A 23,146-nucleotide genomic window follows, 5' to 3' on the forward strand; every position below is an offset into this window, starting at 1 on the left:
CAACAGGCGCACCGGCCACTCACTCACTTCCTGATTCCAAATCAATGCTACTGTATGCAAATCATCTATAATTATGAAATGTATCTTCTTATTTTCATTGTATCATGTATATATTGATTTTTTTTATTTTTACGTTTTATTATATATATTTTTTTTAAGTTGCACATATTTTAAAATACAAAACTTGGCTCATGTTCTCCCAACTATACGTCTGTAGGCTTGCTTTGTAATGTTTTTTATGTCAATAGTAAATCTATAAAATATCACACAAATCAAATCAAAAGGAATCGTCAATATTTTATGTTTAGAAATAACTAGTAGTATATACAAAACAAAACCTACAACTCTAACTAATGCACAGTGGAAGGAAGTGCATACAAATTATAATCTATAATTGCATAAACTCCAAATTTGTAATAAAGAAATTATCGTTAACATTTGAAAATCAACAATATGTTATTTTAGGAGGTATTTTTGAATTATTGTGGACAAAGTAGTTCCCAAAAGCACTAGTTTTCTTCCGCGCAAGGATCCCGCTAGCATAGGAAGTGCTACGGTTGAAGCTGGAGAATTTGCGGTACCCGGCATTGTGTAGTCGCTTCTGATTGGCTACTTCAGACCCGCAATATTATACTCCATGTGTCGGCTCCTCTCATTGGCCACACGGGACCTGCATTGCACCAGGCAGCGGCGTTTGATGGGAATATAATAAACATAAATTTAGAAAAGTTGAAAAGTAATGTACCGGTCCGCAAACGCTTTATTTTCTAATCCCTTGACATTATGACGATGAATATAAAACGTAACTATTTTTCATTGGTGCGTAGAAAATGATATGGGCAGAGTGCAGATTTACTATTGGCTGCCACAAGTGTGTCAGGCCCGAGTGAAATTGACAGCTTTCGTTTCGGCATTGCGGGGTTTCTACGTATCCAGTGTGATGACTAAACAACTTTACCTCTCAGTTCCTGTTGTGTGGCACTCGTGTAGTAAGACAGTGTTGACAAATATTGTTCCTAGCGTCCTAACACACTTGGAAGTCAGTCTAGTCTGTCACAGAGTGGGATTTGACTCTCAAGCGCCACGTAATGGCTAAAATGCAGAATGAGTCACACGACGTTTCCAACACAAACTTGTGAAGTACAGTTTAAAGTGCTATACCTTTACTTTATAAGATCTTAGGTATATTTGCACCTAATTTTCCATCCAATTTAAGTTTAGGGGGCGAGCATAAAGGTCTCAGAAAATCATGCCTAATGTTGTAGTGCGGTTGGATGTTACAACCATAACATGGTGTAACTACATCATCATTCCATGTTTTTCCCTGAACGTCGGAGAAAATGTGTAAAAGACAAATCGACAATTCCGAGCGTACGTCACAAGTCAAAATGGCGGCCTTACTCGGTGAAATGACCCCCTCAGTCCATTAAAAAGCATTGGAGTTTGAATCGTAATTTGATTTGTGAGGATTATTTTTATTTCAAAATGTGAGGAAATGTCATTTGATTACTATAACAATCTGCCTGGTTTGTATGCTAGTCACAGGCAAAGGCAATATTTATATATAGTTTGTTTTCACTGTGGAACGGAAGCATTTGCATTGCGTTGCATTACAGATATATCAGCAATGCTCTGATGTTCGGAACTGTCAATACTGTTGTGTGTTTTAAAAAAAAATAGTAAACACTAAAACAAACTAGTAATTGCAGCGCAATAAACACAGTACAGGTAACAATAATGTGGACGACATTTGCCTACTTTCTTACAATCCCATCTGTATTTTAATGCTGAAAAATAAGGCACTGTGGCAGAATCCGACTCGGTTGACCAGATAGCTGCTCATTAAAAGTTGCACACATCCTGTTATGTTAGGCGTGGGGTAGAGGACCCAAGTGCAGAGGCAGGGCAGGGGAGGTATGTCCACAAAAGGAGAACAAGATAGTCCAACAAACAAAATCAAAGAATAGCACAACAACAAAAAAAAAATGAGTCAACGAAACAAACACACTAAACTTACAGCACATGGAGGGAGACATGACAACTAACGGAACTCAAACAGGGAAGTAAACACTAGCAAACTAACTAGACAACGAGGACCACTTTGACAAAGAGTGGCTGAGGGAGCTGATTGGTACACAAGGGACAGGTGCTGACGAGAACAGGGGAACACTACACCATAATGAGACATACATGACGCAGAAGACAACATAACACCAAACAAAACCCACATTCAAATCTAAACAAACACGGATCCTGACACATCCGCAGTAGAAATGCCGGTCGGATTTAATAAGGAGGGTTGCTTCTCGGATGCTTGCTGCATGGGACCTCTTTCTGTTGAGCGTAGTGATACACGCGGCTCCACATCAAGAGGAATTAAATCAAGTTGCGCTGTGTCAGACGTCAGCTTAGCTGGATTTACTTATGCGTGCTGTAATCATTTAACTGCTGATTAAAATATATGACAGCTGATTCAAGTCAGATTGCAGTTATATTGGATATTTGCTGACAGCGGTATCCAAATTATTTTCCAGGACTCAGATCTTTCCGTCTGTGATGGGTTTTGAGTAGTAGCTAAAATAACGGCACATAGGTTTAGAGATACTCATTTATTCATCTGAAACATAGAACGGGATAAGCCAGACATGACATGCACAAAATATAACAAAATTCTCTCTGAGCAGATGAACAACTCGGCTGATGATGTATAAAGGTGGGGTGGGAGGTTAAACCGCAACGGTTTGGAGGTTAGAGGTACAGCCCCTCCGGCGTGCCTTCCTGCTTCTTGTACAAGACGTTTTCCTTGGACTTTTTGAAGTCTTCGTTGGTGACTTTCATGCGACGTTCCCGCAGCGCCATGAGGCCTGCCTCTGTGCAGATGGCCTGCAGTGCACAAGGAGAACACAAAAGCATTTCATTCAAAATAGAACTAAAAGTAGTGGAAACAAACACTTTGAATGAAATAGCCACGTGTCATGTCTTCACATGCCACATGAGGGCAGCAGACGAAATTATTTGTTTGGACTGAGAATGTGTGAAGTATTAAAACAGTGGTTCTCAACCTTTTTCCAATGATGTACCTACCCCCCGTGAATTATTATTATTTCCCTAACCAGCACAAAGTATTTCTTATTGAAGAAAAAAATTAAATAAAACCGAGTGCTGTGCCATCATTGTCTGATCCATTATTAAACTTTGGAACTATTTGTATTTATGTGGTCTCTTGAACTATTTGGAAATAAAAAGATAAAACTAAAAAATAAATAATTTAATTATAAATAAAGATTAGTGCACATACAGATTGTTATCAACATAAAGTGTCATCTTTTGGGATCATAGTAAAGCTCTGTTCTCAAAAAGAAATAATGAACTGAATTTTAAATAAAGTTTTTGAGTGATTCTAGATGGCATATGACAAGTTGGGTCAAACTATTCTGGTATGGGGGGGAATGCTGGATTTTTAGGATACTGGAATTCAATTGCCTACTGAATATAAAATTCATTTTATGAACTTACATTTTTTTAGAAATATTTACACATACTTCTAAAATATATTTGAAAATCTTATGTACCCCTAGGATTACTCAAACCCCCATTTGAGAACCACTGTATAAAATAAACCAATATGTTTAGGTGAAAATAGTTTTCTGATTTCAGTATTTATTTTTCTTACCTTAATGTCTGCTCCTGATAGATCGTCCTTTGCCAGAATGAGGTCGTCGAGGGTGACGTCGTCAGCCACCGTCATCCGGCTTGTGTGAATCTGGAAGATCCTCCTTTTGGTCTTCTCGTCAGGCAGGGGGAACTCGATCTTTCGGTCAATTCTCCCTGAGGCAGGCAAAACAGAACAAAACACAAGAAGCATGGATTAAAATGTGCAAAAAAACCCATCATTTCTTTACAAGCACAGTCATACTGACCAGGTCTGATGAGGGCCGGATCCAGAGTTTCTATCCGATTGGTGGCCATGATAACTTTGACGTCGCCCCGCGAGTCGAAGCCGTCCAGCTGGTTGAGGAGCTCCAACATGGTCCTCTGGATCTCCCTCTCGCCACCAGAGTTGGAGTCATACCTGTGTGACACAAACACGTCAAGATGGCCGCCTTCCTGTCTTGAGTGCTGATTGCAACGGGAACGTCTTTGCACCTCTTTGTCCCGATGGCGTCGATCTCGTCGATGAAAACGATGGATGGCGCGTGTTCTTCCGCCACCCTGAAAAGCTCACGGACCAGCTTGGGCCCGTCTCCCAGGTACTTCTGGATGAGCTCGGAGCCCACCACACGCAGGAAGGTGGCGGACGTCTGATTGGCGACGGCCTTGGCAAGCAGTGTCTTACCTAGTCAACAAAGATTAAGTGTTAAAAATATTTTCTAAACTAGCAACAAAAAGGTCAAAGATGACCAGAATGCATTCTCACTAAATTAATCTATATTAGACAGGACTTTGGCGCCATCTAGCGGCTTTTTAGGACGCTTCAGAAATAGCCCAAAAATAGCAACAAGATGTTTTTAGTAAGTAACTGAGGTTATTTTCCCCCAGGAGGAATGCATAATTCAGGCCTAAGTTATTTTTTCATTCACTTCATTTAATTTAAGCATTATTCCTGACTTTCCTTTGAAATGTTCTTTGTAAAATGACATTTTCTTTGCTTGTCAGGACAATTAGTTTTAATAAGTAAAAGTGAAACCAAAATTTTGCTTAGATTTTAAATTGATTTCATTGTACTTCAGTATTACATAGCAGAATTTGTTTTGTGTTTTCTCTGTGCTTTTTTTGTGTGCAAATCTAATAATAATAATAATAATAATAAGAAGAAGATACAGGCCATTTTGTTAGATTTTTGGGGGGTGATTTTTCTTTCATATATACAGTCCGGGTCTTGTCCCGGTCTCGACCTCCAAAAGTCCGGGTCTTGTCCCGGTCTCGACCTCCAAAAGTCCGGGTCTTGTCCCGGTCTCGACCTCCAAAAGTCCGGGTCTTGTCCCGGTCTCGACCTCCAAAAGTCTGGGACTTTCAAACCTCTTTGTCTCAGTCTCGACCTCCAAAAGTTTTGATCTTGATAATCTCTAGTCTCGATAGTGCCTTGGTCTCAGTTGGTGTGATCTTGACTAAAACAAGGTACTATATCTAAATACTGTATATAATATTTATGCTCACCTGTGCCAGGTGGTCCATAGAGGATGACACCTTTGGGGGGCTTTATGCCCATTTCTTCATAATACTCTGGATGTGTGAGAGGCAGCTCCACTGACTCCTGGAAGATCACATCACAGCCACACATTCAGCCTCAATACTGGGTAAATGGTTTTTTTTTTATCCATCATCTATATATTACCAAATCAATAACGTAACCCAACCCAAAGACATCCATAAAAAAATTAATAAAACAGTAACTGTAGAACTATAGAAACATGTATTCAAATACTCAAACATGTGCCTTCACTGACCGCCATTTTATTTTTACCTTAATCTCCTGGATCTGATTGTCCAGTCCCCCGATGTCAGCATACGTTTCTTGTGGGGCCTTCTCCACTTTCATGACAGTCACCAAAGGATCAGTGTCATCCATCAGCACCCCAATCACAGCATGAACCTGAAGCACAAACGAGATGAATACCAACCTTTTTCAAAATGTGTAATGACAATAAATGCCGATTACCTTATGGTTAAGCAGGACTGAGCAACCCGGCTCCAGCAGATCTTTATCCACAAAGGACAAGATGCTGACGTAATGCTCTGACCCAACTGAAGTGGACACAATAGCATGGTTGTCATCTATGATTTCTTCCAGAGTGCCCACAGACATGGGGGTCCCTCGCAGGTCATCCACCTTGGACCTCTCCTCCTGTGATGCAAAAACAATTATTTCACTCTACGAACTATATTTTATCACAGCAGAGCTGCTCTTATTAATGAATTTGTCCAATATGGTCATATGAAAAGACTGACCTCTTGTTTTTCTTCCAGGGGTTTCATCTGTTCCTGGTTTCTGATGAACTCCTCCTCCATGAGGAGGTAGTCCTTAATCCGCTCCTGCTTAAGTAGCTTCAGGCGGCACTGAGTGTGAGGGGTGACTGAAAACATCAATTCAAATAATTTCATTCATATCAATTTTATGCGTGCATAATATTTGTTGCTTTGACTTCTAGATAGTGGTCTTTACTCTCAATTTAATATAGATTTTCCTGTCAGGTGTTCACTCCTGTTAAATGCAACCACAGGTAAATATAATACACATCAAAATCACTAAGAAATAAATGGAGAGCTTACTTTCAAAAGGGTGTGTACTCACTTTTGTTTAGCACTGCATACAATCTGATCACAAATGACTGAGATTGAAAAGTTATTCACTGTGTGCTAGTTTTATGTACATACCCAATGGTAGTTTACTGGCAGCATCTGGTCCTTTAGTCTTCTTCTTTTTCTTGCCAACTCTAGTAGGAATCGGGGGCTCGTACTTCTTTTTCTTATCCTGAAAAAAGTGAAACATTATTTTTATTCAATTTAAGGCTTTTAAATACATGCAAAGTCTTAAATACAATTCTGACAGGTTGTTACGATGTAAATTCAAAACATCTAACAAATAAATTAACATGTTGGGTAGAAAAACAAACAAACAGAAAACATAACAAATAGGTTAGCGTTAGCAAAAACGTGCAATGCCAATCTTACCTTGTCATCCTTCTTGCCCCCTCCTGGACCGTGACCGCCGCTCTGACTTTGACCCTTAAATATTCCAATATTGTTTAATATTTGTGTCAGTCACAATTCTATTAAGATTGTACATGTTACAATGACTTTAAATGACAGAGCTCGCGTGTGTTAAGTTCAGCTCGCACGACCCACATTAGCTCCGTTAGTCAAAATAAATGTGCACGATACGCACCAAACGGGAAAACACTCTAACAAGGACGCTCACTCCCGTATAAAGATGAAAAGTCACTATTTTACACGGGGTGTCTATAAATGACATTTCGAGAACCGACATTGTTGACAACGAGATGACAGTAAAGCAGAAGCTAACGCTATTAGCCATTTGCTAAAGGCTGACATAGTCATTAAACGTGGTGCTTTTTGTGAAAATGACCAACACAAGTCATGAAATGAAAAAATACATTGAATACAACTATATGAAGTTCTATGTTTGTCCGACATAAAGTGTTAAAATGTTACTGTATGATAAACCTTTCGAGGGGTAAGGAAAATTGCTTGCTCACTTACCATTGTTTCGCGTCGCTTAGAAATGACGTCACTGAGTTCAGCGAGCCGCTTGTTGAACTCGTTGCTTTAGTCACCCGTCAAATCACGTATCGGCGCACTACTGCCATCCTGTGTTTGGGTGTGGTTATTACTCCATATACAGGTAAAGCTTGTGAGGACCTATAAGCGGTTAAGAAAATGGATGGATGGATATTATGTAATGTACCTATATTTTGTATACAGTATAATATTACATTGAACTATTCATAAAAAGTCTGAAAAAACTAAATAATTAAATTAATTATGGTAACAAATGAAAAAAAAAACATTGTGAAAATTGCTATCGGCTCCTTGTTAGAGAACAGTAATTTTAGTACAATGATCAGACATATACTGAAATTTTAAAATGAGTCCAATTAGGTTTACATATAAAAGTTAACAAAACACACTGCATGTTGTAATACAACTTGTTTTCACAAGAAAAGGTTCTGTTTCTCTTTCGTCTCTTCCATAGGGATGATAATTCAATAAGTATGCACACAACAATAACAATCCACTACCGAGAACCTAATTACGTCATTACAGTAATAGGCTTAGCATGCTTAATTAACATGCATTTTGACTGTTTGTTCAGCTGATCACATGTCCATGTAGGCTGATTATGGATCTGCAGCCACTGACCCAAACTAATGCTACCGTTGCCTATACTGTTAAAACCCAGGTGTACTATTATCCCCCGCCATCAAATACTACGTTTCAAAAATATTGAATTTTCTTCTGCCAGGAGATCAAATATGAAATATGAAACGTGTGACATAGTGTCCTATCAGATTTGTTGTATTTGTCATGGAAGTACATATGTATGTCTATAATAGTGCCAGTTTATTTAAAAAACCCGTTTCAAGTTGTGCCACTCACAGCTGAAGTTTACTTTCAAGTGTAATCTTTTCATTTGTCTTTATGACGGTATTGTGGCCAAAGTGGGAACACAAAATGCCGCACAATGAATTACTATTTGAAATATTATGCATAAACGGTTGAATTCTTTAAATTCTATTTAGCTATGTCATCATTACTAAGCATATAAGTAACGAAGTATATTACTAACTAGTAAGTAATATTATCGACTGCTGTCTTTCCTATTAAAACATGTAGTAGATAAATGATATTTCTATTAATGTCTGTGGGGAAGGATGAGTTGAGAGTGTTTTGAGTAACGAGCATGGTCATAAAACGCCTTAAACTCGTATTTCAAACAGAGGTGGCAAATCCAGGTCCAGAAAGTAAAAACCCTGCCACAGTTTGGCTTTAGCCACAGGTGCTAGCTAGCTAGCTAGCTCCCATGGTGCTTGTTTACCTTCTAGGGAGCTAGCTAGCTAGTGTTAGAGTAGACAATATTAAGTATTGTACTCTTTGCGTGTTCAATTAACTGAATGGTGAGATTCTGTTGAAGGAGTTCCTTTGCAAAGGTTTTAATTACCAGAAGCTTCTGGTCCACATTGACAAATTCATCCAAGCATGTCTCTGTTCTGATGTGGCTCCCTCTCTCTAGCTCACATCGTTATTTATTCACAAAAAGGGTTCAAAAAAAAGGTCAGCCCACAACACACCTGGTTACAACTGAATACAAGAGAATCCGTTCCCATGGGTATAAATCAGATTAAAAGAATACAATAATAATAAGCCTGACTCCCTTGGTGACACAACAAAATCCCCGGAAACCTCCCTTTTAGATTACGGAATGAATAGACAGACCCGTTGCTCTTTCTCATGAAAGTAACACAGATAAGAATATAGGTCTATTCATACAGCCATACTGAGTTAACATAATTATATACGGCTAAAATATAATTTAAAACTAAAAAACAATGTTAATAACTCATCATTCCCTCATTTGAGCTCTTGAGAGCTCAACACATTAAAACATTTTTTTTTTTTCAATGGTTGTGTGATAAAAATAATTATCCTTAAAACATCCCTTTAGCAGAAGAGGAGGTAGTTTAGCAATCATATGACATTAAAAAACAATTTGATACATTTAAAAGATTTTTAGTGGAATAAGCATAGCATATGTGAGGCTTAACATAAAATGTTGTTCATTGAAAAGTGTCGCAATGTATCGGCAGACGAATATGTGTTCTTTGAAGCCATCTTGTGATGAAGTTCTTTGAAGGTCTTTTTTTTTTTTTTTTTTTAATGAAAAGAGTGTCGCAATAGTTCGTCTCTTCTTTAAGAATTTGGGGTAGACTACCCAAATTCTTCGATTTGTCACCTGGGATTATTCTGCCCAAAATGTGACTGATCAAAGGAATGATTGCCCAAGAAAAGGCACTTGCTCTTGATCCGTTGACTGATGTCCTCAAACGGCAGCTCCGGAACCGGGCACGGATTCAGCTGACGTGGCTCCAGGTCGGAGGTGATAAGATTGATGCTCCAGTTGTGGAATTTCGTCTCTCCTTTCAACCTGAGAGCATCAGTTGATGAGATGGCCGAGCCTGGCACGTCTCCGGAAGCCTTGTAGACCAGATGTGGCATTTTCTCTGTCATGAAAGTAACACAGATAAGAATATAGGTCTATTCATACAGCCATACTGAGTTAACATAATTATATACGGCTAAAATATAATTTAAAACTAAAAAACAATGTTAATAACTCATCACTAGCTAGCATCAGGGGCTAAAGCCAAACTGTGGCAACAATTTTATAAAGGCTTTTTACTCTATAACCAGAAGTGGCAAATCCAGGTTGAGAAAGTAAAAACTCTGCCACAGTTTGGCTTTAGCCTCTGGTGCTAGCTAGCTAGCTCCCTAGCAGGTAAACGAGCACCATGGAAGCTAGCTAGGGAGCTAGCTAGCTAGCACCAAGGGCTAAAGCCAAACTGTGACGGGGTTCTTTCTTTCTGGACCTGGATTTGCCACCTCTGATCTCAAGGCATCTGTATGTTTTAACATTTCCAAGCGTAACTAGTCCTGGCAATTTATAGTGCTTTTGGAGCTTATTCCATGCCATTCAAAGGACTGTTGTTGTTAGTTTTAGTTTTTAGTTGTTTAAAAAAAATATATATATTCATTTGTTTTTTTGACAATGATTTGATTTAGTTAATTTAAAAAAAAATGTTTTAAAACAAGAAATTAAAAGTTTTATAAATGTCATAATGTACCTTCAGTTAGTTAGTATCGTTTTTATCGTAACTTTTGACTACTTTTAATTTTTTTTCTATAATCTCTGCCAGTGTTTATATTTTCAAATGATCACTTCAACAACATTCCTAGAAAATCACAATGTCCCATTACTGGTGAGCTGTTTTTTGCGGGCTACTCAAAAACTCACGAAAACAAGTTCTAAAACAAATGTAGTGTATTTGAAATAGGCCTTTCCTTTGAATCCACAAAACAGCAAAGGGCACACAAACACATGAAGTTGAGCTAAAATTGGATATTGAAAGCCAAAGTATTGAATAACGGTGAGAAAATGTCCTTGAGGGTGATATCAGACTAATTATTTTCCATACTGGGTGCATTCTGTTAGATAGTTAGTCCAATTATTTGGTAACTTCTTTTATGTTCTTCATGATTTTTGTAAATAAAAGACAGAACCCAGCAACAACAAAAAAAAGCCACTTTATTCAATCCAGCATTTTGTGCTATACGGCAATGGATGTGAGATACTGTTCAGTGCATGTACTGTAAAGTACTTAAGCGCAGTGGAAGTCAGCTGTGGAGCTACCTATGGCAAATAAGCCTTTTCAAGCTTCGATACAAGGGAACAAAGCGGGCTTGTATATCACCATGGAAACAAGAATTCCCCATGGGAGGAACATCCCAACAAACTGAAGCTGGCCCACATGTGAGATTCCAGCAAAACTATCATGCATCATTTATATTGTTGCAGTTTACACATTTAAATAGGAAATACACAGTATTCAAATTTCCGAGGAAGCGTAGGTCTTTGTTGATTTTTTCCCCCCACTCCCCACTCATCCTCACACTTGTTTTATATTCACTTTATTTCTCCCTATCTGTCCGTGCTCGTCTCCGCCAGCCGGTTGTTCATGATGCCGAGGGCCCCCACTCCTCCAGAGAAGCCGTTGTGATGTGAAGTGGAGCAAGGCTGGCGCGAGTGTCCAATCGCCATCTCGGAAAGCTGCTTCTGCATGATTGCCAAGTTGACCTGCAGCAGATAATGAAAATAAATCAGATGAGAACGAGCCACTAATGGATTGTGTTCTTTTTCTGAATCCATTTTTGCTCCATGTCTGTTTTAATTCAAGTGAACAAAGATCACAACAAAGTGTGACGAACGGGTATAAAAGCAACACTCGACTTCCCTCCCACTCGCACACACCAACTCTTCTTTTTTGGACATCACAGGAGTATGTGTCGAATACAGCGAATGTGTTTGGCACATAGTTTGAGCCCAACGGCGCTGGCAGCCTCCGCATCCTCATTCGGAGAGGACTAATTGGGCCATATTGTTGCTAGGTTACCAAAAGCACTCGCCTTTACTCTGTGCATCCAATCCTGGTAGGTCACTTTAGGTTAGGTAAAAACCGTGTCTCCCATGTTAAATTTATGGAGGACCAAAACTGTCAAAATTGAAAATAAATACATGACAAAATAAATAAATAAATACATATAAGTGAAAATAAAAAACGAATATAGAAAACATAAAAAAAATAAAATTATATATATATATATATATATATATATATTAATGTGAATAAAAACTATATATATATATATTATATATATATATATATACACACAAGTAAAAATTTATACAAAAATATAAAATGAGATTCAAAAAATATAAATAAATATAAAAATAAATGTGGAAATAAATACAAAAATAAATATATAAATATAATTAAATATCAATCAATAAATAAAAACTAGGGGTGTCTAAATGAGTGAGTTAATTTTGAGCTAATTTAAAGTTCCTTTAACGGCACTCATTTTTTTTCATGTGCGATTAATGACCGCCCCTTACTTGGAAAGCCTGTACTAGGGGAAATTCAGTCACAACGCAGCAGACACGTCCACGTCAAATTTTAGCAGTAATACATTTAATCAAAATGTATATATTTGTAGAGACTGGGGTCAAGTTGTATTTTACAATTTAAAAAATGTGCAGAATTTCACAAGTTACTTCATGTTAAAGATTAGATAGCTCTTGATATGAAAAGAAAAATGCACTGAGCTGTCACCAATGTCTTAAAAATGCAATTATGCCATCTAGTGGCAGAAAAATGACCTCAACACAAACCAATAACATACTCTTTTTTTTTTTAAGAGTACAGTCAATATTTTTAATTTTAACTCAATTTCATGAATTATTTTGAAATTACTGTATCAATGACTAAAACAATGCAGTCATATTTATTATATATTTATATTTAGTTTATATATTTACTTTAACTTTCCCCCCCCACTTTTATGTTAACAAGAGTATGAAAACTTAGTTTAGTCACTGACAAAAAAAAGAGGAAAATTATATTACAAATAATCTTACATTTTTGTACAAATAATGTGTACATGAGTACACAGTACATTTTGTAAAGTAAATTTGACTCTATTTAAGAGTGGGACCAAATAAATTGTTTTAGAGTAGGCTAAGATTTACACTAGGAAGAGAGTAAAATACAGAATTGGGAAAAAATAAAAAATATAAGTCACTCAAGGGTTGAGGAACAAACTCACAACCTTCAGTTTGGGAGACTGCCACACTAGCGCCTGAGCTATGCCCCTCCCACTGATTGCTTATCTCAAAGAGGAGACCAAAAACATTGTTTTTAGGAAGAGTCCATAAAATCATGGAATCAGCTGCAGCTGACACGAGCAATATACTAACAGAAAGGAGGAGCTGCATGGCTCAGGGAGTAGGTCGGCTGTCTCTCAAGTTGAAGGTCGTGAGTTTGTTCTTCAACCCTTGAGTCACTTTTATTTTTTCGAACTCTTTAACGCTCTTCTAAGTGTAAATATTACTCTAAAACTGAGTCTATTTGGTCCCACTCTAGAGTCAAATTTACTCTCCAAAATCTACTGTGTACATATTTTAAAATACAATACAAAATGAACAATAACAAGAACAAAAATCAATGTGCAATAATCCATCTCTACCGTGTGTGCGGGTGAAAAATAAAACTGCCATAGATACGTGTTTATCATACTGTGTGTGATGTATTGTGCACAATTTACATGAGGCTACAAGGAGTGTAGCCGGGGAGGAAAAAAAATGAATGAGTATCAAAAAAAAAAATCTGAATAGTGTGGCTAATGAGGTACTAGAAAATCACATCATCTACATGACTACATTTAATTGGCCAGCTACAGACAATGATGAGATAACACTGATGAAAGTAGAAGCCAACAGTTATTTTTGTGTTGTGCTCATTAGCTTTCCAATCTGGACGCCTATTTAACTTTTAAACCAGAATGGAAAATTGGCAGTAGAAGCATTTCTTAAATCAAAAATAACAACAAAGCTCAAGAGGTAAGACGATTCTTGAAATGTACATTTGGATCTTTTCATTAAGCAATAACGTTGGTTAAGGCACTGCACACATCTTTGTGCTGTGATATTTTTTGCCATTCCTACGCGGAGTTTACATGTTCTCCCTGAGCTTGCGTGGGTCTTCCTTCCACATTCTAAAAACATGAATATTAACTTCATTGTAGCTAAACCTTCAAACTCCCTATACATGTCCTTTAGATTATATTATTTTGTTCCTCTCGTCACTCGTCGCATTTATTCAAATGATTCAGATGAAAATGAATCCATATTTTCTCTCCCAATTTAACGTATAATCAGGAGACTGATTAGACAGCCAGCAGTGTGCACAACATGATCCTCTTGTCTAAGAAGTAGTCTCGCTTATGTAAATTGAAAGACAGATGGCACCATCGAGTGCCTGGAAGATGACTCAAGAGGTCATCACAATGGCGAGGGACCACCGTTATTCAGAGAAATGTCACATCATTAAAATCATAACATTATGTTAATATGTTGAAAACTATATTAAATATGTTTAATCACTGAGTTTGGCTCCCTGTGGATCTGTAAAAAAAAGAAGGTAGAAATTAATATTTGTTAACATATTTATTTTATTTTTTAGACAAAATATTCTTTAGATAAATTAATGATTTTGATTAAAAAAATATATTGATTAAATATTTTAAATTGGTCAAAGTCCAATTTTTTAAGTTGTCAGAAAAAGAGCAATTCAAAGGTAAATGGAATAGTTTTGAAATGTCTTTGGAATTGCCAAAAAGTATAATTTTTTTTAAATGTACAAAAACAAATGAAGAAATCTAAAAAAGACAATAACCATAAAATGTCCACAAAATTGCCTAAAAAGTAAGAAAATAATTTAAAAAAAGACAGAAAATAAAAAATGTTTAAAAAGTAACTATAAAATGTCTGAAATCAACAGAAATATATAAAAAAAAATACCATAAAACTATCCAAAAGTCAGAAAATTGATTTAGAAAAAGACAGAAAAGAAAACTTTTAAAAATTAACCATAAAATGTCTAAAAACAAAAAAAAAGAAATCTAAAAAAATACCATAAAATGCCCATAAAATAGCCCCCCCCCCCCAGTAAAAAAAAAAAAGCAGAAAAGAAAACCTTCAAAATGTAGCTCTAAAATGTCCATAAACAAAAGAACAAATTCTGAAAGTTACCATAAGATGGTAGGGGTGGGTGGCAAACTTCACGCACGTCATAAGATGGCCACAAAATTGCAAAAAAACAAAAAAAAAAAAAGTAGAAAATTGTTTTAAGAAAAGGCAGGAGATAACAATTTTATGATTACTAAATTGTCCAAAAAAACTAAAGAAGAAATCCCGTAATAAAATGTCCACAAAATTGCTTCAAAAAAATAAAAATAAAAGTGAGAAAACTGATACCAAAAAAGGCATTTTTTCCTCCAAAAATAGCCATCAAATGTCAAAAAAAGGAAGAAAGGCAGAAAATTACCATAGCATATCCATAAAATTGCCTAAAATGTCAGAACATTTACAGAAAGGTCAGAAAAGTCAAAACTATGAAAAACAATAAAAAATCCCAAAACCGCAAGATGAAAGAAGAAAATGAATGTCTACGTATGGGATGCTGCTGTCACGTGTGTGTTGTGTTGCAGCGCTAATTAATTCAGCTCTAATTAGCTCTGGGGCCCTCAGTACACGAGACTAACGCTAATACACTGTTTCCTTCATCACAATCTTTAACTCATTCACTGCCATTGACGGCTATAAACTATTTCTATTAGTTTACATTTTTTTCTACTTTTGTTAACAAGTGCATGAAAACCTATATTTTTTTATTGTACATTTAGAACAGATATAAAATGTGTGATTAATTGTGAGTTAACTTTTTAATTGTAATTAATCACATGACTTCAATAGCTAACTCACGATTAATCACACATTTTATATCTGTATTTCTAAAAAATTCTAGGTTTTCATACTCTTGTTAACAAAAGTGGGAAATGTTTTTAAACTAATAGAAATAGTTAAAATGAATTTTTGACGTCTATAGCCGTCAATGGCAGTGAATGAGTAAAATGTTTTGCGGCCCCAGATAGATTTTTGGTTATTTATTTGTCAAAAATGGATCTAAGTCCAATCAAATGACTCTGGGATGGGAGTGAAACGATGACTCGTAGAAACATACGATTATATTAGATGCTCTGACCTTATTTGCTGCCAGAAAGTCTCTCATAGAGATCATCTCTCCGGACATCCTGCGTCCGGCGTCGGTCTCGCTCTCATTGACGGCATCTGTCTCTATGGAAGGTTCGCTGCGGGCCCGCAAGTGTCCCGGGGCCACCACGTTCCGACGGGGGTGTCGGTGTGGGCGGTGACCCTTTCTGGAATAACAACATCGGCAGGTGGCTTCAAGTCTCCTCAGCAGCCAGTTGAGGACCTGCTTGATGACAATGGAGATGACGTTGAAGAGGGAGTAGATGCAGCAGACGCCCGTCAGGATGAACAAGAAGTTTCCCAGCTGGTATGCTGCCGTGGCGTTGCCCTCGTAGACCAGCCGCTGACTGCTCACCATATCGCCAAAGCCGATGGTGCTGAAGGCCACGAAGCAGAAGTAGAGCGAGTCCAGGTAGCCCCAGCCCTCGGCTGCAGAGTACATGAGCGAGGCGCAACAAGACACCAAAATGGCTGCCGCTCCGAGGATGAACATGACACAGTAGACTGAAGGCTTCCAGCCGGCAAGATACTCCCCTTTTCCACTTGACCTTGCACAGACCCTCCGACCGTTCTGGGGTCCAAGCTCCCCCTTGTTGTGACGGTGCTCGTGGCAGGACTTGAGGACGACGGCGATAACAGTGATGACCCGCTCGAGGAAGAGGTTGAAGAAGAGGATGGTGGCCGCGCATCCCAGAAGGCCGTAGAACATCAGGAAGACCTTCCCTCCAATTGTGGCGGGTGTGGTCATCCCAAAACCTTGGACACACAAATCTCATCTTAAAAATCTCGACAGAGAATACCCTAGAATTCTACATAATGACACGTTTCGTAATTTACCAAATATTTAATATTTTGATGAAAAGTGTAGATTGAAAGTTGTTTATATTAGGGCTGGACGACTAATCTAAATTTTTATCGTGATATCGATTTTGGCTTCTCTTGATCTTAAAATGTAATAATCGAAGAATAACGGTGCGTTTACAACTTCCCTATGTTGTGAAAGCACCCTGAATGCACCATGTTGCTTGTAGCAAGCTTGAAGTGAATCAATGTGATTCTGCCGTCCTTTAAAAGGAACCCCGACTGTAATGACAAATTTGCTCTATATTATTTATTTGGTTGTTATTAGCATAACTATGAGATTCATCCAAAAATCTTTTCCAGTTTACTACGTTTTGTAGAAACTTTGTTTGGACCTATGTCGCCATTGTTATTTACATTGCAACGTATTCAGTGTTTAGTGACGTAGAATGGCGGCTGGCTCTCTGCCAAGCAATGGGAAACGCCTAAAAGAAAGCAAGTTAAGTCTCCGTTACGTTCCTAAAGGGACGATCAAAACTCTTGAATGCGTCTGGTGAATGACGAGAGCACGGCATGGGGGAGGGTGACTCTCCCGATCGCAGAGAGCCAACCGCCATTCTACGTCCCTACGCGCTAAATGCGTTGCGAACAATGGCCGCGCATGACCAAATACATTTTCCACAAAATGTATTAAACTGTAAATGATTTTTGAAAACTGACTCTCATAGTTATGTTAGTAAATACCAAATAAATAATATAGAGAAAACTTATTACAAATGGGGGTTCATTTTAAGCTATTTTATGATCAAACTAAAACTAAACACAAGACAAGAAAAATTACATACGGTGTATATTTAATTAAATACAAAACTGCTTTGTTTTTAACACGTCGCGAGCCTAGCGCTAAAGCCAATGCAAGTGAATGGAGGATCCCATTCAAATGCTAACAGGAAGTTAGCATCAACTTAGGGAGTACACCTTCAAATAATGAATATTTACACACAAATGCTGTGAAAATACATACCCACAGGTAAGATAACACTACTCAAAGGCAGGAATTCTTCCCAATTTGTGAAAATCTAGTTATTTTAATAGAATACAATCACAACTTTCTTCTGTTCTCATTGTAAGTGTGTACATCATGGAAGCACGGCACTACACTGCTCCTAAGAGGCCAAAATGCGCAGGAACACCCAGTATTTGTTTTCAATTGCTAATTTAGTGTATACCTATATTCTTATTTTACTTTCTTACTAATTAAATTTCTCGCTGTCCTTTTAAGTCATAATTAAATGTGAGTTTAAGGATTCACTGAATTTTCTTTTCCTCAAAATTCAAGGATACAAATATATATTTTTTTGTCATAGCCTACTAACCAGACTTGTGAAAATAACATACAATAAAATAAATATGATAAAGAGGGTAATGCAATCCTTAAGTTTGAAAATGAAGAATGAAAATGCAAGCGGCTTGAATTTCAAACTGTTACTTATAAGATTATGTTATACTTGACAAAAAGAATAGTGTTAAAGAATAAAGTTTTCAATGGTAAGGGATGAATGGGCGTAAGGGTATGATCTAGTTTTGAGTACTGTAGTTGAGTTTTTGTAGTTCAGGCCTTATCATTTAAAATCAATGAATAATCGTTTCATTAATCCTGATTTCAATCTCAATCAAAATAATTGTGATTATTATTTTTCCCATAATCGCTTAGCCCTAGTTTATATTTACTCGAGTATTACAAAAAAGGACCAAAATAGCAGCAAAAACAAATAATTTTGTGGGGTACTCACTATTGAAAATGGGGGGGGGGGGGGAATAAACATCCGTAATAGGTGAACCGTGAAGTAGCGAGGGACCAGGTATTTGCAGTATCATCAACCTTATTATGTGAATGGAGACTTTCCATGTGTGGTCATTTCAAAAGAAGGGAATTGGACACTTGGTGCTCCTTTTAAAAGGTTCACGAATTATCTTGTCACAGACAGCCTTGACCTTAACCACGGCACAGTGCGTGGTTTGATTGCAAATGTCCTTTGAAATGTCGCGTACATTTGAAACCCTTTCATCCTGAGTTTGATCATGTCAAGCAGTGGGCGAGACTGATTTTGACTTACTAAAGCTTTGAATTTTGGTTTATAATCTCCTTTTATGTTGTTGATATTTTAGACTTGAGACTTAAAAATCAAGCACAGACCAAGTTGCCCTTCGGTGTAAATGGTTAATTTTGTACATACTGTATGTTGTCATGGTCCAAATCTGTTTATTTTGGTTCTGGTTCGATTTGAGTTGTCATGTGTTCCTTTTGTCTGATTGTCTCGTCAAGTTTGATCATGTTCACCTGTGCTCGTCATCCTGCGTCAGCTTGTGTCATCCAATCAGCTCCCTCAGCCGCGTCAGTCTTGTCCAGGTGTCTGCCGTTGTCTCGTTAGTGTGTGTGTTTAGTTCCCTGCTTTCTTTCAGTCTTTTTCGCTTATTTGTCCATGTCATTTCCTTGTCATGTCATGTTTCCTGGTTTCCATATGCTGCATTCGAGGATGGCCGGAAGTCGGATATATCCGAGTTGGTTTTTCCCCAATTCCGACCTGAAAGCGTTTGAGGCGAAACTCAACAACCAAAATGGCGGATAGTGATAAATAGTTTTTTATTTTGCTCCTCCAAATTCATTTTGACCTCGCAATTTTGCTTCATACATTGTTTTTATCTTATTTCGTAAGCATTTCATACTGATGAGTAGTTCACCGTATAATTTCATGTAGGGAGGCATACTGTCACGTACGTTGTGTTACGTGAATTTATGTCGAATATTTATGAACTAAGAAAGCTAGCTAGTTTTTTACTCGAGTAAATTGTGTTTTAACATTTACGGTCTGTGTTTCCAAAGGGGTCGCCATTGTAGAGTGACGTCACTAGTCCGTTGGTGAAGTCAGTGTTCTTTTTTTCCCCCCGACTTCACAAGTAGAATTTCCGAATTCAAAGGGGCGTTCCCGTACACACTTTCTGCTTTGAACTGGGAATAGTTCGACTTCCGACCATCCTCAAATGCAGCATTAGTTAGTACATTTAATCCCATTATTAGTGAATTTTGTTTTGAACTTGTTTTTCGGGAATACCTAATTAGGTATTAGGTACCTGATTTGTGTTTTTGTTTTTTATTACGTTAAATTACCTTTTTGGACGCGGGTGACCTGGAGCCTATCGCAGCTCAATTTTGGGTGAGTGGCAGGTTACACCCTGGGCTGGTTGCCAGCCAATCAAAGTGCACAAATAGACAAACAAACGATTATAAGTCACTCCTAACAGCAAATTAAAGTTTTCAATGAATCAAAAATTCATGTTTTTTAAATGTAGGAGGAGAAACGTGGAGAACAATTGTCACTTAAAGTACAGGATGGTAAATTTCTGAATGTCAAAAAGAAGCCGACTGAAAGAGATTTAGATCTTGATTAAGTTTGTCACCCATACTTAATATAATACTCTCAGCCATTATTTCATTATTGATGAAGTGTGTTTTGCCTTCGTTTGGAAGATTTGTCCAGAGATTTTCAAATTATGAGCGCTGTGGATGAAAGGTGGACTTAGTATTCTTAACTCATTCACTGCCATTGACGGCTATAAACGTCAACATTTCATTTTAACTAATTCTATTAGTTTAACATTTGTTTTCCCACTTTTGTTAACAAGAGTATGAAAACCTAGATTTTTTTAAATTGTACATTTAGAACATATATAAAATGTGTGATTAATCGTGAGTTAACTAGTGAAGTCATGCGATTAATTAAAATAAAAAATTGTAATCGCCTCTTGCCCCTATTTTTTGACAATCTTTTTTAAAATGAATTTATGGTAGTGAATGAGTTAATTAAAGTGTAAATTTTCTTTTTACATGCTAGTACTACTATCAAAGAATTATTAAACATCTGTAACTCCATTTTTTCTGAAAGACCCACAGTGCCGTCATTGTGCAATAACCAATGGTAAAAAAATAATAATGAGGTACATTAAAAATGTGCCTTTCAATTGAAATGGCCTTCATTATCCATCAATGTCGTCATTAAAAGCAGGGCACTTTTGATGCCAGACAGTTAATCATCCAACCTGCCAAGTTGAATTCATTCCAAAACGCTGTAATCAATGTTGAAACAGCACTTACCATCACATGCAAGAAACACACATTTACTGTGCATATGCACAAGGAGAGAAGATGAGTTTCTTAACACCAGTTTCCCATCTTTACAGATAAATCTAGTGCGGCCGTACCTCCCGGCTGGAGTTGACCTGTCCTCCCTGCGCTTGCGTGGGTGTACTGTTTTGCTTCCTTTTTAGTTGAACAAACATCTTGACATAAAGCAAGTGTTTACAAATGTAAGTATTGGCCGAAATTGCGTGAGATGGCCACTGATTTGAAAACATTGATTGTAAAGGAGACTTTGTTGTTGACTGTGGATGAGAGGAGTGACACGTCTGACATTGCACAACTTAGCTATATTCTAATGCTGATTGCTGCAAAACGGAAACAGATAAAAATCTGGACCATAACGCCTACACGCGTGCTACAACTTGGTTGTTGTGTGGTTAAGTTCGTACGAAATTAAGAATGTTAAAATGTTGCTAAAAACCTACCTAAGCAGTTAAAGTTGAATTTTTATCCATTTGACCCTGAAACAAATTAATTCAACTTCTATCGTTTCCAATTCAGAAAACTGAAAAACCTCAGGGAGGGATTGTAGGACCCTCTGTATTTAAATCTGCTAAATTAAATTATTATAATAATAAAAAAAATGATTATACAAGATCAGAGATATGTGTATGATGATGAAAACCTGAAAGTGCATTTGCTCAACAAAGTGCAAATGAGGGGAAAAAAAGTTATAACTTAATTTCAAAACGCAGAATACAGAAAGCTACACACAGAAAATTTTGAACTATGCATCTAATTTAAAAATATAAAATATTTGAGGAACTGACATTTTAACACAAATGAGAAAATAATAAAATAAAAAGACAAAGAACTCCACACCAAAATATGTGTATTTTACACAATGATGAAATGTGACTTGGACTTATAAATTACAAGAGACACTTGAAATTATTTTTATTAGGCCTGAAATATTTCTGAAAATACTCTAATTGCAATTTAGAGATTGGGAATATTTTTTATGGTCGTCTTGCCTTTATTTTTTTTAATATAGCAAACACAAGCAAATAATGATTCTTTAGTACAACAAACGATCAGATTTATTAGACCTAAATATTCTTGTCGTATAGGTTAGTATGAAAGCAAAAGAACCATGAATTAATATGAAAGACATTATTTGATTAAATTAGAGTTATTAATTTATTTTCAACAAATTCAAAACTGTCTCAAGCATATATGGTAAGTCAGTAAGTTATACTTGCAACAATAATGTAAACAAATCTGTCTTTATCAACTTTTCTTGTTTCATGAAGTGATGTAAATATGGACTTGAGCAATAAACATATGAAAAAAAAAGTAGATAAATAATTCAATAAAATATACATGAAAGCCAAAGAGCACCATAAGAAATCTTCTATTTTTCTTGATAAAATTGCAGTCTTTATGATTTGAAAACTGTGATGTCGATTTATTTTCAGACCTGTATTTCTTTCTTTCTTTTTTTCAAAATGTGAAATTGTATTTCTGACACTCACTCACCAATGGTGGAAACCACAGTTCCCACGAAGTAGAAAGCCCCAGCAAAGTCCCATCTCGGTCTGATGTTGTCCACTCGAATCCCCGCCACATTGGCTTCCTCGTAGTTCCTGAGGAAGCGGTTGAGCTCTTTCTTACTCAGGTTATAAGTCTGCCTGAAGAGCTCGAACCTGTGCGCCCATCGCTCTTTGGCTTCCCGCTCTTTGGGCTGCTCCAGCGCGGAGAAGACGGCCGCCCCGCACAGCAGATAGATGATGATGAACAAAGCCAGCAGCAAGAATCTCGCATTATCTTCGTTAATTGGACCGCAGCAGCAACCGCTTCTAAATGCCATTATGTTGCGGTTGTCCTCGTGCTGCAGCGGGGCTGAGAGGCTTCTGTCATGATGCTCTTAAAAAAAGACGCGCGCGAGGAAAAGTCGTGCGCGACAAAATACATACATGAATAAATAAATGCGTTCTTCTATTCTATTCTATCCACATCGACAACTCTAACCCTGCTCAGAAGAGGCGACGAGAAGCGCGCAACAACCTGAGGATGTGGTGCGTTCGAGTCCTGCCAGCCTCTCCAAAAATGGTCCCCCAGCCCCCACCTTTCCAGAGCGCACGCTTTACGCACGGCGACCTGGCAGTGACGGACAACATCACCAATAGATTCGATTGTGACCACAGATTGAATTGCCTAATATAATGTAATTTGTACCACTCCAATCCAAGCATTTGTATTGATGCATTATTGTAAATGTGAGATAACAATGCCTCTTAAAA

At 37.3% G+C, this 23,146-nt stretch overlaps 2 protein-coding genes across 4 annotated transcripts; both read right to left on the reverse strand.

Annotated features, from left to right (window-relative positions):
- Nucleotides 1–2,594: 2,594 nt before the first annotated feature.
- On the reverse strand, nucleotides 2,595–7,280 carry LOC147158382 (26S proteasome regulatory subunit 4). The gene is made up of 11 exons (XM_086061161.1): nucleotides 7,222–7,280; nucleotides 6,673–6,726; nucleotides 6,376–6,472; nucleotides 5,950–6,074; nucleotides 5,660–5,845; nucleotides 5,465–5,593; nucleotides 5,158–5,254; nucleotides 4,147–4,336; nucleotides 3,921–4,072; nucleotides 3,674–3,828; nucleotides 2,595–2,883 (listed from the first exon to the last, which is right to left on the reverse strand). Exons 1-11 carry the CDS (start codon nucleotides 7,222–7,224, stop codon nucleotides 2,749–2,751), a joined length of 1,323 nt encoding a protein of 440 aa, XP_085917287.1. The 5' UTR covers nucleotides 7,225–7,280; the 3' UTR covers nucleotides 2,595–2,748.
- Nucleotides 7,281–8,791: 1,511 nt separating this feature from the next.
- Nucleotides 8,792–22,945, reverse strand: kcnk13b (potassium channel, subfamily K, member 13b). Of its 3 annotated transcripts, none has more exons than XM_086061143.1 (4): nucleotides 22,383–22,945; nucleotides 15,897–16,660; nucleotides 11,205–11,371; nucleotides 8,792–9,740 (listed from the first exon to the last, which is right to left on the reverse strand). In XM_086061143.1, exons 1-3 carry the CDS (start codon nucleotides 22,711–22,713, stop codon nucleotides 11,216–11,218), a joined length of 1,251 nt encoding a protein of 416 aa, XP_085917269.1. In that variant the 5' UTR covers nucleotides 22,714–22,945; the 3' UTR covers nucleotides 8,792–9,740; nucleotides 11,205–11,215. The 3 variants fall into 3 exon arrangements, with proteins under 3 accessions (XP_085917269.1, XP_085917270.1, XP_085917268.1); XM_086061144.1 differs by lacking the exon at nucleotides 8,792–9,740 and having other exon boundaries at nucleotides 10,157–11,371; nucleotides 15,897–16,127; nucleotides 16,260–16,660; XM_086061142.1 differs by lacking the exon at nucleotides 8,792–9,740 and having other exon boundaries at nucleotides 10,157–11,371.
- Nucleotides 22,946–23,146: the final 201 nt, after the last annotated feature.

Source organism: Leptonotus elevatus, chromosome 18, assembly GCF_054856555.1.
Source record: "Leptonotus elevatus isolate MCC_2025b chromosome 18, RoL_Lele_1.0, whole genome shotgun sequence".
Classification (NCBI taxonomy): domain Eukaryota; kingdom Metazoa; phylum Chordata; class Actinopteri; order Syngnathiformes; family Syngnathidae; genus Leptonotus; species Leptonotus elevatus.

Excerpts from the sequence above, each read along its gene's own strand:
- LOC147158382 (XM_086061161.1), bottom strand. Across the intron at positions 6,075-6,375 it reads TGCCAGTAAACTACCATTGG|TCACCCCTCACACTCAGTGC; the intron begins GTATGTACATAA and ends TGATGTTTTCAG. Across the intron at positions 2,884-3,673 it reads TATCAGGAGCAGACATTAAG|GCCATCTGCACAGAGGCAGG; the intron begins GTAAGAAAAATA and ends TGTGCACTGCAG.
- kcnk13b (XM_086061143.1), bottom strand. The coding sequence starts at position 22,713 with ATGGCATTTAGAAGCGGTTGCTGCTGCGGTCCAATTAACGAAGATAAT. Across the intron at positions 16,661-22,382 it reads AACTGTGGTTTCCACCATTG|GTTTTGGGATGACCACACCC; the intron begins GTGAGTGAGTGT and ends TGTGTGTCCAAG. Across the intron at positions 11,372-15,896 it reads ACTTTCTGGCAGCAAATAAG|GTCAACTTGGCAATCATGCA; the intron begins GTCAGAGCATCT and ends TATCTGCTGCAG.